At 36.4% G+C, this 17,760-nt stretch overlaps 1 protein-coding gene across 1 annotated transcript in view; it reads right to left on the bottom strand.

The window, feature by feature from the left end:
• The window catches only part of KLHL1 (kelch like family member 1), a 260,797-nt gene that overhangs the window by 132,824 nt on the left and 110,213 nt on the right, over nucleotides 1–17,760 (bottom strand). The window contains exon 4 of the mRNA XM_054806173.1: nucleotides 14,760–14,956. Within this exon, the coding sequence (XP_054662148.1) occupies nucleotides 14,760–14,956 (197 nt within the window). The remainder of the gene's footprint in view (nucleotides 1–14,759; nucleotides 14,957–17,760) is intronic.

The following is a 17,760-nucleotide window of genomic DNA, read 5'->3' as shown; positions in this document are numbered from 1 at the left end:
CCACTTGTATTTAGATGAACTGATTGGGATTTTTACTAAATACTGCTAAGGGTGTAAGGTAATAGAGTGCAATTATAATAGAGAAATGCAGCAATTTAGCACCTGCTTATAATACTATTTATTTGTAAGTGTACAGGTTGCAAACAGTGATAAAGACCAATACATGCCCAGAAATCTCCAAATAAACCATAACTGCTATTGAGAGATATTTGACAAATCCCACTGATTTCATTTGGAGTCCCAATGACATTGATGGAGGCAATGAAAACACATCATAAAGAGCAGAAAGAAAGGAGAGGAGGCAAAGAATGAACAGCATACCCGAGCAGTGAAGCTAACATATGCTGTCATTTCCAGTAATCCTTATTGATTTCTCTGTATTTTCTGCGTTTCCAGCTTAATTTTTAAGGTTTCAGTTACATATTCTCTGTGTAATACACAATTACTGCACACAATTATTAAAGCATGTTACTACTTTAAGTGACCAAAAGGTCAAACATCCATACAGGATGTATGGAAAAATAGTAGAATGGAAACCAAAAAGAAGGGAAGGAGGGAAGGAAAGAAGGAAAACAGGCAGCAAGAAGGGAGGGCAGGAAGGCAGGAAGAGAGAGAGAGAGGGGAAAGGGACAGATGGAAAGTGAAAGGGAGGGAGAGGAAGGTATAGAGGAAGGAAGGAGGGAGGAAGGAAGGAGGAGGGAAAAGCGGAAGAATTTATGATATTGTGAAAGACAGGGAGAGGCAGAAAATGAAATTATGTAATTCATTAGATATAGCTACAATTCTTGGTCTACCCTTCTCATGTATTTTATATGTTGATCATATAAAAATCACATGTTGATCTTATTGGTGCTGTATCCTTTTCAGAAAAGACTGCATGAAGAAAGCAGATCAAATGCAGTTGATGAGCTTTTTAACAAAGATGAAATTGCACTTTTCTGATAAAAGTACATGGATTAGAATATTTCAAAATACTTTTTTTTTATATGGCCCTCTGTCCAAGGTATCATCTATTACAAAGTCTTTAACACTTTTAAGTCTAAATGAGTTACAAAAATGTAACAGTTTTTAAATGATATATTTCCATAACGAAAGAAAGAAAGAAAGAAAGAAAGAAAGAAAGAAAGAAAGAAAGAAAGAAAGAAAGAAAAAAGGATTTATTTCTGGTAAGGAACATTTCCAGTCAAAATAAGGCAATATGGTATTTCTTAGTGCCAAGAAAAAAAGCATGATGACAGTTGTCAAGGGGGAGGGGGCAGGGAGAAAGAGCACCAGTGTGATGCTGCACAGTTCAATTTAATAACTGAACCAAAGCGGCAGATAAGCTGTGTCAGGAAAAACTTCACACTCCCACTCATACAACCCACTCACAATTCTAGTTACTGAAGCTGGCCCTAAATGTGAGTTGGCATAGTGGTGCCTGGGGATATGCAACACTTGCTCCAGCTCACTGTCACATATCTGCACAATATCCCCCATCCCCTGCCCTTCTGGTCCCAGTCTCTATTACTGGGGAGTTGTCACACAAGCCGCTAATAAAATCAGTCCATGATGATATCATGAACCATCTTTTCACCACCTTCAGGTTTTGTTCTCCTCCTGCTTGCTGACCCATAGCCTGTACCAAGGCTTATCACACTCTTGTCTTTGTTTGCATTGTATTGTCTGCCATGGCTCATTATATTCAGTCACCCACCCTCTCATTAAGGCAAGGTTGTGATGCTCCCATGAATAAAGTTAAAACTCTGTGAAAGTTTGCAGTACCACAAGAAATTTTCTAAATGTGAATAAAATAAAATAAATAAAATAAAATAAAATAAAATAAAATAAAATATTTTATGAACCAGCATTCACCACAATGTTAAGGCTCAAGCTGGAGTAACATGTCAATGAGATGGAAAGACCCAAGTCTTGTCTATTAATAATGAAAATTTTTTTTTAATATAGATTGAGTAAGTAAGAACATGCACCTTTCTGTTCCCCTGGCTCCAGTTAGGAAGAAATACTTGAAGATGATGTTTTTTCCCAGTATCTCTGTGTTATTATTCTCCGACATCTGTCACTATTGTATTGAAGGACACCTGTACATTGACAGAACACTGTAAAGCTTCAGTTTCTGATACTGCTTCAGGGAAGAGCAGGGCTAACCATTACTCTAAACTGTTCTTTTTTTTCCCCAGTACTGAAAGCATCAAAAATGGTATCATTCTTTGAGATTTTATTGTCTTTATTTTTGTATGACTGCAAATTCTTCCTGTCTTAGTCAACAGAGAAACGAGCTGTTTGCCCTGCATTATACTGAAAACATTAATGCTAGACAAGATCAGAATGAATACTCCATCACTCTCAAGTCTTCACTATTATCACAAAAAATTAACCATCAGGTATGTCTTGCCCTTGGAAATGAGGAACACCATCTCTGAATCAGTAACTCAAGATATCTTTTTGCTTCTGAAAGACAAATCACACAGTCTCATCCTGACTGACAACAAATACTCCTTAGTATACCATCCAGTGCTTAAGATATAATCTCTCAAGTGGTATGTGTTCTATATCACAGCTTAATGAAAATAATATTAAAACTAAGTTGTAAGCTCTCAGGATGCACCATTTTAAGAATGTGAGTCACTGATAATTGCAAAAAGCAGAATAACAACTAGAGACAAGAATCTTGGTGATGGAGTTTCCGCAAAGTAGGATTTCTACTGGTCATACACTCTTCTGTTTACTTTCTCAATCATAGCCTAATGCCTAAGGATGACTTTTCTATTGTGTCCCACTCCTGTATCTTCCCTTCCTCTGTTTTTCCTACCGGAGTTTCAGTTCAATCATCCTGTCCTGTGTTATTTCCTTGACCCCTCCCACCAGCTATGCGTTCTAGCTAGGCTATCTCCTCTTCTCTGTTACCTGAGAAGCTCACAGAAAGCACTAGTGGGTCTTCTTCCTACCCTAAAGGACCTAAAGTATTGGGAATAGCAGACAGAAAATACATTTCCAGGTTAAGTCATGCTTTCTTGGTACCCCTGAATAGGAACTTCAATACATACATTTTCAGAGAATTTAGCCTTCAACTTCTAATTTTCTATGCATACCATCTAAGTATTCTAGAGGGGTTTTGTATTTAGTGACTCTTGGATACCCTTTCATGAAAACACAGAATATTTATCCCCAGTACTGGGACACATCCTTCAGTCTTGCCTAAGACATGTACAAACATCAGGTATTAGATTTTACATTAGTCTGCAGATTCAGAGGCTTTGAATTTACAGCTAAAACATTCAGCTGTCTTGATTCTCATCTTCACTGTTTTCCATGAATGTCAAGAAAATCCGCTAAATCACTGTCTTTGGAACAATTTTTTAGTGTGATATTTGCAGTTATGTATGCGCTGACACGGATTCATGGTAACTGATTTTCCAACAATGCTTTTTAGGTTAAGAGTCTGCTTGCCCTGAGCTACCTCTATGGACAGTAATTTATTTATGCCTACAGTTCAGTGAGATGAAGCAGGTTTTATAAATTGATATATTCTTCACTCAAGAGATTGAGATGTAGCTCTGTTGACCTGGCAGACAAACCATCACCAGACCCACTGAAGAAAGAAGAGACATATCAGAGTACCCTTAATATGAAATGATATTTCTGCTAGCACTCAGGTACATACTAAGTATTAGTTTGATGGGATACTAATGTTGCTGCTGAATATTCAGGCTTCTGGAACTAGAATCAACTTGAAAAACAAATCAAAACCATAGGAACTGTTGAGTCCTGTGTATAATGTAAAAAGATCATTCAGATGAGAGTGTTACTTTTCATAGCAGCACTTTCTAGGAATAATACAGCATTCTGCCATACTAACCTTTTTTAATGTGGCATTTAGGCAATAAAACGGAAGTTCCTGATGATAAAGAAGCCAGCAAATTGTGATTAATGCACTATAGACTATTTCCTTAACTATTTTCCTGTAGATTTCACAGCATTTTACTACCAGCAGTTGTCTTCTCTATTTCCTATTAATTATCTTGTTGTCCATATGCTAGTTCTTGAAATGCTCTTACTTTCCTCTTCTCCTACTGTGTCTTGATGGAGTGGTACTGTAACGTGCCATGTCACAGCTGTATTAAGCAGAACTTATAAAAAAGCAGCACACTGTGCTAAGTGCTGATTATTACTTTCAAACAAGCATCTTAAAAATATCAGAAGTGTGAAAAGTGATCTATGAAATCCAATTTATTCTCAAAGAAGAAAAAAGAAATTGGAAGCAAGAGTCATAATAATAATAGTCATAATAAAAGTTTAATGTAATAAAAAAATAAAACAGAATGATACTGTAATATTTTAAGAAAGTCATACTATCAAGAGAAATAAACTAGTTTAAGCTTAGTTTTGTACACAAAGATAAAATTTTGTGTTTTGGTTGAAAGTAAGATCATCACGAGCATTTGGGGACTCCTGCTTGTGTTTCCACTGTTTCAGCCTTTTTCGCTTTTGTGTATTGCCAGTATGGCTTTAAAATGGTAAAATGGAGATAATTCTAAACCTCAAAAAAAGTATTTCTAGGTAAGGCATAAGTGATACAGTGAGTTCTAAAATATTTTTCTTTTTCATCTCTGCATCTCTGGTTTTATTATTTCAATTATTCTGGTTTCTTTGGAATATTTTCAAGTTAATTTTACTAGTCCAAAGGATGTTAGATAAATAAAGGAGCTTAAAAACCCCAAACAATTGGAGTGTCAAATTAACAAACTTTAACAATGAGAATTTAACTAGAAAAGTGAAGGGATCTGATTTCTTTAATTAGCATTCTGTGTAGACCTAAGAAGTAGAGACCTAATTAAACTTTTTACTCCAAGCTAGTGTATTTAACATCAACTCCTTTGAAAGGAAAATATATAAGCAACCTGAATATAGAATCATAGAATGGTTTAGGAAGGAAAAGATCTTCAAGATCATTCAGTCCAATCGCAAACCTAGCACTGCCAAGTCCAACCACTAAACCATGTCCCTGAGCACCACATCTACATGTTTTTTAAATACCTCCAGGGATGGTGACTCAACCACCTCCCTGGGCAGCCTGTTCCAATGATCGAAAACCCTTTCGTTGAAGAAATTTTTCTTGATATCCAATCTAATCCTCCCCTGGTGCAACTTGAGGCCATTTCCTCTTGTCCTATCACTTGGTACTTGGGAGAAGAGACCAACACCCACCTCACTACAACCTCCTTTCCCCTCAGCCTCTTCAGGCTAAACAAACCCAGTTCCCTCAGCCGCTCCTCATAAGATCGGTGCTCTAGACCTTTCACCACCTTCGTTGCTCTTCCTTGGACACACTCCAGCACCTCAATGTCTTTCTTGTAGTGAGGGGCTCAAAACTGAACACAGTACAGGGGGACAATCACTTCCCTTGTGTCCTGGTTTTGGCTGGGATAGAGTTAATTTTCTGTATAGTAGCTAGTATGGGGCTATGTTTTGGATTTGTGCTGGAAACAGTGTTGATAATATAGAGATGTTTTCGTTATATGGACCTGTTGTTGTTGAACAGTGCTTAGACAGAGCCAAGGCCTTTTCTGCTTCTTGCACTGCCCTGCCAGCGGGATGGCTGATGGTGCACAAGGAGTTGGGAGGGGACACAGACAGGACAGGTGACCCAAACTAGCCAAAGGGGGTATTCCATACCATGTGACATCATGCTCAATATAAAAGGGGGGCTAGTCAGGGAGTGGCGGCGGCAGCACCAGGGTGTGTGGCTCGGTGACGGTCCGGCGTCAGGACGGGTCTGAGCATGCGGTCTGAGTTGTACGGTCCTTGGGTGAGAAACTGCATTGTCTATCACCAGTTTTGTATATTCTGTTAAGTACTGTTTTGTTTTGTTTTCCTCTCCCTTTGCTGTCCCAGTAAACTATCCTTATACCAACCCAAGAGTCCCAGAGACTTAATGATCAGTGACATTTCAGCAAGGTTTTGAGACAGCATCTTCTCACTTCTGTTGTCAATGGTGCAGGAATAAATAGTAAGTCCACAACTATGTGATTTTTAAAGAATATGTGTAACTTTTTGCAGTACATGATGTCTTGAATACTGAATATTCCAAATTTGTGATAAGAATCCACAAGGTAAAAAGCATAAAACAGAACAATTACAATTTTCTATAGTTTGATTCCAATCCTCTCCCCCCTTGAAAAATATGTTTAAAGGATTAGATGTCCATTTTAGTGATAGATCTATGGAGTAACTTTATTTTTCAATTAAATTACACTGGTTTTTCTTCCCCCAGCATGTCCCAAGATAATATCTTGCACATACTTAATTTATATTAAATTTGATTCAAAAATCTCAAAAACTTAAACAGTTCTTAAAACATCAATTCACTTTTAAAAGTGCATGCAATGTGCACTAAAACCAATGTTCTCATTACACTACAGTAGCTGCAACATTGTCAGCTGAGTAAACAATAAACTGTGTCAAGTTAAAAACAAATAAATACTGCTGAGGATGGAAATGTTCTATTTTAAAAGTGTTTTTTCTCAAAGTATTTTCCTCAAAACTATTCTTTTTTTTTTCCCCTCCAAGTGTTAAGAACATAATATATTGCATTTTTAGACAAATAAATGTTCAGCAATATGAGTAACAATGTCACCTTCCAGTGTGTGACAGTCAAGTACTGTAATCTATCACAATATCCTCTGGTGGCTGGACAAATGTTTAAATAGGGCTTTTGAAGAAGCAACAATAAAACACAAAATAAAACTAATGAAAAAAAGTTCTGTTCCTGTCTGGAGTCACTCTAGTCTTCTATGAACACTGTCTATCCTAAGAAAAAACATCTTACAGATCATCCATTAAGTGTCGGATGCCATAAAGTCTGAACACAGCCTGTACAGGTCTTCTTGCAGATTTATATTTGCTATTTACAGTGCAAGTAGGACATTTTGTACAATAATATATTTTGGAAATGTATGCCTGACAGAGCATAAGAAACAGAAAATCACAGAGTGCTTTAAAATTTCAGTGTTACTGCTAACTTGTTGCTAACATGTTACCAATAGCTTGTTGCTAATAAAAGTCAATTAAATGTTAGCTCTGCTAATTCCATCTGTTGCACATTGAATAAAAATGAAATTCAAAAAATAAAAAAAATTTTTGAACTTTTGCTTCATGTTATCCCTGGATTCACAGCTCATATCTAAGACCATTGAAAATATACAGGAGATACATTTAATAGCCTCATAGAATAAATTTGGTTCAAACTGACCTCTGGAGTTCATCTAGTCAAACTCCCTGCTCAGTGCACGTCTAACCAGGTCAAGTTACTCAGTGACATTTTCAGTCAAGTCTTGAATGGCTCCAAGAACAGAACTCAAAAACTCCATTGCTTCTTGTTTTTCTAGTATTTGACTACCCCCCATAGTTTAAAAAAAAAAAAAAAATCCTAATATCCAGTCAGGATTTCCGATGTTCCAATTTGTGTCTGTTACCTATCACTCTGCACCTCCAAGTCTGGCACCATCTTCTCTGTATCCTCCAATCAGGTAGATGCAGAGAGCAGTAAGGTCTCCCTTAGCCCTCTCTTACCTAGGTTTAATAGGCCCAGTTCCCCCAGATTTTCCTCTTATGTCATGCACTCGAGCATCCAATCAGCTTGGTGACCTCCACTGGACTCCCTCCAGTATGTCTACGTCTCTCTTGTACTGAGGAAACCAAAAGTAGACACAGCACTTCATATGTGGTCTCATGGGTGCTCAGCAGGGAAGGATCACTCTCATTAAAACATCCCAGGATGCTGTTGGCTGCCTTTGCTGCCAGGGTGCATTGCTGGCTGACGTTCGACCTAATGTCCATCTGGACCCCCAGGTCCTTTTCTGCAGAGCTGCCTCCTAGACGGTTGCTCCCCAGCCTGTACTGGTGCATGCGGTTATTTGTTCCCAGATTGTAGGGCTTTGAATTTCCTTTTGCTGAACTTCATGATGTTCCTGTCAACCTGTTTCTCCAGCCTGCCCTCTAAATAGCAGCCCTGTCCTCAAACATATTGATTTTCTCCCTCTGCCAGTTTAGTGACACCTGCAACTTGCTGAGTGAGAACTCCACCCTATCATCTAGATCACTAATAAAGATGTTAAACAGTACTGGACCTAGAAGTGATCCCTGAGGAACATCACTATTTACTGGTCACCAGCTGGACTTTTTACTACAAATCACAACTCTTTGAGCCTGTCAGTATGGAGCATTGTTACAATATTTCAATATACTGCAGGATAAGCTGTTGTAAATCGAACTGAACAGGAAAGGTTTTACATATCACTCCTTCCCCGCTCCACCCCACCAAGTTTTAACTCTGAAATTCTGTGGCTTAGATAATAAACATAACTAATAACATGATCACCGAAGCTCTTCACCATGAAAGATCATTAAAAAATTTGCATAAAGCACACACTTCACATAAATAAAATGGTTGCTCCATCTGCAATATAAACAGAATTCTCAGTAAGTTAAAGGGTCTATATAGAGTGAGTACATGTCACCAAGATTACTCACGTGCTTATAATTAAGCTTGAATAATGTTTTGCTGTGCTGGGACTAATGACCCTTGCAGTGTGATGCACAGAACTGCATTTATGAGATACTAAACACCTTCTACCACCATATCCAAAGGCACCTGCAAACACTCTTCATCTCCCGGGCTTGGAATTGTGACATATGTTAGGGTCCTTTATATTCCTAACATTTTGACTGGGTTACAGACACATCAGTCACTTTATTCATATATGTTCTGCTCATGGAAATTTTACTTATGGCCATCTTCCTACTCAGTGCCTCAAAGTAATTTGAAGCTTTTCCAAGTTTATGTTTAGCAATTCATCTTGGAATATGGTGAAATAAAAATGTGGATCAAGCTCTACCATCTCAATTGTCAAACTGCAGTTTCAAGATGCAAGTTGTTCACTGAGCTTTAAGTGAAGTTTCTTGAGAGGTAAAGCACTAACAGATTAAATAGTTCTATCTATGAGGTATTTCAATTTTCCGTTTGAAACAATCAGGCTTCAGTCAAATGGTATGATACGACAGGGTTACAGCGTTGGTGGATAAGGGAGGAGCAACTGACATCATCTACCTGGACTTGTGCAAAGCATTTGGCACTGTTCCACATGACATCCTTGTCTCTAAATTGGAGAGACATGGATTCGATGGATGGACCACTCGGTGAATAAGGAATTGGCTGGATGGTCACACTCAAAACAGTTGTGGTCAATGGCTCGATGCCCAAGTGGAGACCAGTGATGAGTGGTGTTCCTCAGAGGTCGGTACTGGGACCGGCACTGCTCAAAATCTTTGTCGGCGACAGGGACAGCGGGATCGAGTGCACCCTCAGCAAGTTTACTGACGACATCAAGCTGTGCGGAGTGGTCCACACGCTAGAGGGAAGGGATGCCATCCAGAGGGACCTTGACAGGCTAGAGGTGGGCCCATGCAAACTGCAAGAAGTTCAACAAGGCCAAGTGCAAGGTCCTGCACATGGGTCAGCACAATCCCAAGCACAACTATAGGCTGGGAGAGGAATGGATTGAAAGCAGCCCTGAGGAGAAGGACTTGGGGGTATTGATTGATGAGAAGCTCCACATGAGCCGGCAGCGTGCGCTTGCAGCCCAGAAAGCCAACCGTGTCCTGGGCTGCATCAAAAGCAGTGTGACCAGCAGGTTGAGGGAGGTGATCCTGCCCCTCTACTCCACACTCGTGAGATCCCACCTGGAGTACTGCTTCCAGTTCTGGGGCCCCCAACATAAGAAGGACATGGAGCTGTTGGAGTGAGTCCAGAGGGGAGGGTCACAAAGATGATCAGAGGGCTGGAGCACCTCTCCTATGAGGACAGGCTGAGAGAGTTGGGATTGTTCAGCCTGGAGAAAAGAAGGCTCTGGGGACACTTTATTGCAGCCTTCCAGTACCTGAAGGGGCCTACAGGAAATCTGGAGAGGAACTATTTACAAGGCCATGTAGTGATAGGACAAGGGGTAATGGCTTTAAATTGAAAGAAGGTAGATTTAGATTAGATATTAGGAAGACATTTTTGACTGCGAGGGTCTGTTACAAACTTTCAGCAGTAATCATATAATGGTTCAAAGTAAAGTACATTCTAAAAAGTCATATATTCTAAAAAGAATTTCATCCCAATAAGGTTGACATTACAATTTTGAATTAGACTTTATTCTGTTTTATAAAGAGACAGATAAGACTATATACTACAACTCTAATTTCTGGTAAGTATCACAAGCTGATAATTTCCTCACATTAGAGGTTAGCTTCCCTTCATGTGAAAACCATGATAACTACAAGAATAAAGAACTGTCACTAAAAATGTGTTAGAAGAAGATGCATTTGCTTTAGCTTATTGATATTTTCCATTTTGCTGCTTTTGTTGTTTTTTTTTTAAAGACATCACGTGTATTTCACTGTACCATCATACAACTGATGAAAAATTAGGAATTTGAAGTTATCAGACATATGGCTTTGCAGATTGAAAATTTACAGAAATTGACAAGGTAGCAAAAACCCAGATTGTAATTAAGAAGTACAGAAGTCTTAAATCAAGAGAGACATGGATATTTGTGTTGTCATTTAAATTAGCAGATTCATTAAAAAAATTAAAAAATACGCAAACCAACAAAGCATAAACACACAAAAACCCCAAACCAAACAAAAGACCCATAAACCCACATCATAAAACACTGGCAGGGCAACTTCACACCTCAGAAATAAAACAACCCACATTAAACCTGATGTGCTTAAAAAAAAGAAACCAATGAAACTTTGCATTTTTTGCTCTTATTTTTAATTTCTTGCTTCTAATGATTTAAGTTAAAATGTTCCTATCCAAGTTCCTTTTATAAAAATTATGGGGAATGTAAAAATTGAAATTTCCAACTTTTGCTGTTCACTAACTTTTTGTTAAGTCTACCTTTCTCTCTTCCCCCACCAACCTCATAAAGTGCTATTCGGAAAGTGTATTTTTTTAAAGATTTTTCAGATGTTCTCTGGTTTTCCTTCACTGTTTTTCTTATCGTCATTTCCTCACTGCCTCCCCTCCTCCACGCACACATTTTCTTTTCCTCGCTTAGATTTTGCATTTCAAAAGAATAATTTGATATTTGACACTGAATATGAAATATGTCAGTAAATACCAGGGATATTGTAACTCTGCTCATGGAAAGGGATACATAAACATACAGTTAATGAATTTTACTCCATTAGAAGCTTTCTCCAGGCTCAGCAATGACTCTTTGCATTTTCAAAAAAGTTTGTCACATTTGAATTAAGTTGGGACATACTTGTGTCAACTATGCAAATAAAAATTTGTATTCATGGCTTCTACAGTTTTCAGGGTTGAGGGGAACTGAACAGTTATCTAATATGACAAAAACATGTTGGAAATCACATATCTCCTGAAGTCTACAGGATTGTTAAATTCAGCGGTCTGCTCTTCAGCAGCTATTTCTTTTTCAATATAATGAAATTTCCAACCTCAAATGTCTTGCCCTTATAACACATTATGTGAAAGCCCAAGGCAAACTGATTATATATAGATATACACATATATATAAAAATTATTTTTTTAATGAACAACACTGTAATTCAGAACTTATAAAATATCAAGTCTGACACTAGACAAGGAATTGCTTTTGAAAAATGAAGATTAAAACATTTATGGAGATTCAATGAAGCAAATTCTTTTCATGAAAATATATTGAATTTCATTAAAGTGCTATTGTGAAGAGAATTGTGAATGACTTTATAATTAAAACTAATTGGTGGAGGAAAGTTGCAAGACATTTGCCAGGTACAACGCAGTCACAGAGTTATCCTAAGGTTCCAGCACTTTAAATGAGCACCTCAACTAAGGGCTACAGAGAATTAGTCTTTTTTTTTTTTTTTATCAATTAATATTTAATTTCATCTATGTGATTAACTAAGAAGCAAGATTATTCCAAGATGAGATTTGAGTCATATTTCAAAATTACTACACATTCTATCACATATGCCATGTCTATAACTAATTTTTGCAAGACTTGAAAAAACTTTGTCTTGTTCCCTCTTCCCACAACCAGTGCAGCATTATTGTGTCTCTGATTTTTTTTTAATCTAAAAAACTTTATGGTACAGCACTACTACTTCTTGTCAGGTCTAGCTGTATTTCTCTATAGTATTATGGTTAGTGGAATAAAAATTATTATTTTTGGTTTTGACAGTTCTTGGCTACAATATTTAAGAGATACAATGGGGTCAAAAAGAATTTCTTGCGCTTTCCCTAGAAAGCAGAAACACTCAAACTTTTAAAGCTGCATTCACTATGTTATCCTGCCTTCATATCAGAAAATTCTTAAGCTATTTATTTTCTATAGCTTTCAAAGAATGGTAATTTTTTACAAGCAAACAACCACACAATATGCCAGAGTTAAGGGACTACCGTTATTTCCTGTTCACAACAAATGACCTTTTACAAGGATACCTTGGAAGAGGATTCACAGAGCCAGAATTTGAGATACATCACTTGTAATTCTTAAAGAAAGTACCCTGAAAAGCCTTAAAGAAAAGGCATCAAAACTCTCTTGAAATCATGGGAATTTTTTTAAAACAAGGATTTCCCCATCCTTTTTAAGCAGGGCTTCCCCTCAAATCCTCTACATAAGACAAGTAGTTGTTAACAAGCTCCTCCTTGCTCTACTTTACATTTGCTCTCATCACAGTCCATACTATTGCCCCGGAGTCTGAACGAAAAAACAATGCTTTCTGTCACCTCAGAGACTATGCATCTGCTCTTCGCTCTGCTCATCACCTTCCTACCCTTTCTTCATATCAGAAGGTCTCTGCTGTTCCTCTACTACACTCTCCAAGGTATTTTCCTTGCACTCTACAAGTTTTTCCTGGTTATGCATGGATGTGGATGAAACAATCCCTTGTCTACTCTGTAAATTCTCTCTGATCCAGAGTGTTGTAGTCAAGACAGGCAATAAGGCACCCTTCCCCCACTCACAACTGGTCATCCACACCCTCTGACACAAACAATAAATCAAATAGATGTGAGCTGCCTCACACCTAAATGTGATGACACAATGCCTATGAAAATATTGTGCGTTATGAAGCTTGACTTTTAGGATTATGTTTTCACTGGGTCAGAAGTTTAATCATGAACAGAAAAAATACTGTAATTGCATAACTGAATAGATGTGATTGTGATGTGATTGTCTGTCTTTCTAGCAAAGAGAGTGTCGCTATCGTGCATGCTTGTCAATGTAACTGTAGTTACATCAGTTTGCTTATTAATTACAACTGCCTTGCTTTTTGATCTTCCATCTTTTGTTGGTGATTTTACCATTACACATGCTTCACTTCTTAGACCTGAACATTAAAACCCGTGATAGATTATATAATATACCTAATATCTTAGAAATGGGCACAGATATTTGTGAGCTTTGCGATACATCAGATGTATCGGCCACAAGTCTTCAAATGTACTCTAAGAAGTAATTTCATTCACACCAAAAATCTTTCAATAAATTGTTTTACAGAATCATGAGAATTTTTTAAAATTGAGGTTTTTCTCTATTAGAGTTTTTTTAATTTTTTTTTCATGGTTCATTATATTGCTTTTCACTCAAAAAAACAATCAAAGTAATATATAAATCTAATAAATATATTGATAAAAAGGTTGATTTTTTTCAACTCAGCTGTTCACTTCTAATGCAATTTCATTCTAAGCTACATCAGATGAATTCTGTTCTGACATCTTATTTCTCTCCACTGACAGACAAAGGTTTAACTGACTAGCTTGGACCTGGAAAACTACATTTTAGATGTCTAAATACAGAGAAAATTAAAACCAGTCATAGAACTAGTTCCTTAAGTGTAAAATAGATTTAACTACCTGAGCTGTAGTGGTAAGAAGAACACAATTAAACCTGTGAATTACAATATGGTATTAGTTACAGAAAAGAATAAATAAAATAAGGACATAACTGCTGGACAAGCAAAGCAGATTCATTGAAACCTGCTGCATTACTTCAATAATAATTTCAGTATAGACCTTCAGGGACCATTATTTCTCAGAAATTATATGTAATCTACTCTTTATGTAAACTTAATTTCAGGAGACAGATGTTTTTAATATTGTCAAACTATGAAGAATCAAATGGCTACTGATATGATTTAGTTTCTGAATAAGTAGCATATTTTTGCTTCATTGATTCCAATTAATTTTTAATATTGATGCCATACCTAGTCTGTCAGGTGTAACTGGAAAAATTTAAAATATTGCCAGATAAAGTTCTTTATGTCTTCAACTTTCTGTTTTAATCTACTTCACAGATGAATAAAAGGACACAAAAAAAAATCCCAAATCATCCCTTGATATTATTCCTGTGCAGAACAATGCTTACAAAGCTTCACTAAAACCAAACAACAAGGAATAGTGATTAAAATGTATTTTAAGGACTTACAGATACTTTCTACTATTATCACCTGTATGTGAACATGCCTCTAATTAAGGCATACACTGTTCTAAGTCAGCATTCATCATAGCAAGCCAATTCTCATAATTTCACTGAAGTTGAGAGGAATCACCGCTTCTATCATTTTAAAAGGGCCACCTACGAAATAAAGTTCCATACAAGTACAGAACGATTTCATGCCAAAAACCAACAAGATATTTTTTCCTCACAAAAGATATAGAGGATTCACAAGATCATAATTCAGATATTCTAAAACTGTCTTACCATGGTGTAGTTGTGAGCCACTTTCATAAGCTCTGTGCATCCTTGTGCATCAGCAAATGCTCGTATTCCCAAACAGTTGGAGGGGTGCAAAAGCTTCATTAGAAAATGGCAGCAAACCTCTACTACTTGTGGGAGCTGGAGAAGGCAGGCAGCTGCTAGAAGATTTTCAATGGTGTCTTCTTTCAATTCTAGGCAGCCTAAAAAAGGATTGATAACACATGCAAACTTATTTACTTGGTATTTACAAACCATGCAGTATCAAAAGATTTTTTATAAATAAACGTAGTTCGATATAAATAACACAAAAAGTGAAGAGAAGGAGGAATAGTCTCTCTGGACATCTCAGTGACCTGAACAGTATTAGAAACTTTTATTTTTAAACTACTATTAATTCAACATTATAATAGGGATACTAATAGAGCCTGTAAAGTGTGGAAAGGAAGACAAGAGTTAGGAATACTGGTTTTGTTTCTATAATGAGACTAAAATCTGAGTAACTATCTGGATATCAACCAGGCTGTGATTTTATTCTATTTTATTTTTTGCACTGAAATTGGTGATAAAACTTTCATTAACTTCAGTGTACAGAGCAAAACTCACAGCCATTTACCTCCCTGCAAACAATGAAATAAATGCCTAACCATAGTACAACTAAAACCATAAAAATATCATCAAAATAGGGCTTAAAATCTTCAAACTTCATGTTGCTTATTTGTACTGTGACTTTGGAATTAATTTTATCTGAGTAACATATGGCAGGCCTCTCATAGCATATAGTTATTCTAAAAGACTTGATATTAGCTAAAAGAACACATATGGATGCATAATATTTGTCTTTCATTAATTAATACTTATATTGCACTTAATGTCGTAATTTCACAATTATCTTTATCTTGCAGACTGATACACCTTTTAATAAATAAAAGGTAAAACAGAATAAAATAAACTTAAAAACTACTTTCTTTTAGTGAGGAGTAAGTGTCATTCTTGTCATCAAGATCCTCCCAGCCAGCATTTTTAAATGATTTTTTTTTAAGATCAGTATCTCTCATAAATCTCTTACACTGATAACTATAAATTGGAAATCACAAGAATATCTTGGAGAACTGGAAAAAAGAATATGAAATTAAAACGTGCAAATATAAATTGCAAGAAACTAACACTTGTGATTTTATTTTGCTGTGCTTGGAAAAATCATTTCATACTATAAGAAGATTAAGTGTATATTGATATTTTTGTTCAAAGTAATATAGTTCAACGGTTAAACTCATTCTTTCGCCATAAAAATTTTGTATTTGTTGTCACATAAAGAGAAATCTACAAATCTTAATAGTTCTATCACGCGGTATTGAGCAGTTCTAAAATCCTCAACTTCACAATAGAATGCCATTGAAAAGAAAAGCTGCTTTATATTGCAATACCAAACCCAAAATACAGTAACTATAACACTCAAGATTTGACCTTTTCTCCTTTTTTCACTGTATCTGGAGCTTTTAATATAAGATGGGAACTGGGAAGTTATACTTTTCTAGATTTAGTTATAATACATCCTTTTGCAAACGTTAGAGCATGAGATCAAGTACACAGCATAATTTCAGTGGTTTTCCTCTCCTTATTTTTATGCTTCTATTAATGTCACATGAGTTTCTCCTGATGTTATCTGATTTTTCTCACTATTTCTGTCCACCACGTGTTTATGCAATGTGGTCAGAAGACACACCCAGCAGCCAGTTCTTGGCTGACCCATATATTTATCAATGACACCTCCCACATTCGCTGCATGCTTTCACGTAACCACTGACTCAACACACTATTCATTACCTAGAATATAGTTCCACTGTGTCATGTGGAAGCTATCAAAACATAGTTCTTTTCAGGTTAAAACTGATCATCCCAGTACCAGAAGGAAGAAAAATAAAAATGTGCAAAACAGCTGTGAAAAGTAGATAGACTGAGAAATGTGCCGATGGAAACAAAATTAGAAAAATGAGTTTTAAATCTTCTTATATGCTATTTATTTTTCAACAACGAGATCAACGAAGTCTCTGGCCCTACAAAGCTGGTCCAGGTGATGTTTGCAGAACGACATAAGGATTTAAAGAATCACCACCCTTTGTGAAGAAAGGTAATAGTGTCACGGTTTGGCTTTTTATCACTAAATGTAGCCTTAGGAGAAGAACCCAAAGGAAACAGTTGAAGCCACATCAATCTATTTATTTTAACATTTATTTTCAAAATTTGATGATTTTCAAAAATCAACAGATATTTTCTGTAAACTTTAAGGAAAACTAGTACTAGTAAGGTACTAGTTGGGAACTAGCAGGATTAAAATAAGTTTAAGTCAATAAAAATTATTACCTGTTTTATAAAGTATGTATTTCTTTATGTAGGCAACATGACCATTTTGAAGGAGATCCATCACATTTTTATGGAAGAGTGTGAATGAGTTTCTGCCTTACATATTAATCGAGGGACTAAATATACAATGGCTTCCAGGATATCTAGGGATACGAATATATTATAGCTTGGCTTATTTTTAACTAAAATCAGAAACACTAATTTACTACTTAATATATCTATATAATAGAGCTAGAAAATTACACTCAGCTTGAGTTAGAGTTTACTGTGCTTCTTTCTTTCAGTACTGTCTTATTCTGCCTTTTTTTTTGTGTGTGTGTGCACAAACTTGATAACAAGTAAGATAGGGGTCTCCAGGATCCTGTTTTTACAAAGCAATAGCTTCAATGGTAGGTAAGTATCTAATCCATCCAAATGCTTTCCAAGTCCTACTTATCTTCATTTTTAAACATCAAGATACCTTTGTAAATTGGGTCTCAAGGGCTGTATTCACTTTTTCAGAAGGGTGCTATGACATTTTTATGCAAATTCCTCTGGGATATCAAATGTTTAGCATGGTCAGAGTTTGAAAAAAACAAAGTTGTTAAGAGGCTCAGTATATACCATGTCAACTCTTCAGACAATTTAATACTGACAATTAGAA

The sequence above is a fragment of the Grus americana genome, chromosome 1 (genome assembly GCF_028858705.1).
Source record: "Grus americana isolate bGruAme1 chromosome 1, bGruAme1.mat, whole genome shotgun sequence".
Lineage (NCBI taxonomy): Eukaryota > Metazoa > Chordata > Aves > Gruiformes > Gruidae > Grus > Grus americana.
The sequence above is the reverse complement of the archived record's forward strand: the minus strand, read 5'-3'. Positions and strand labels throughout refer to the sequence as shown.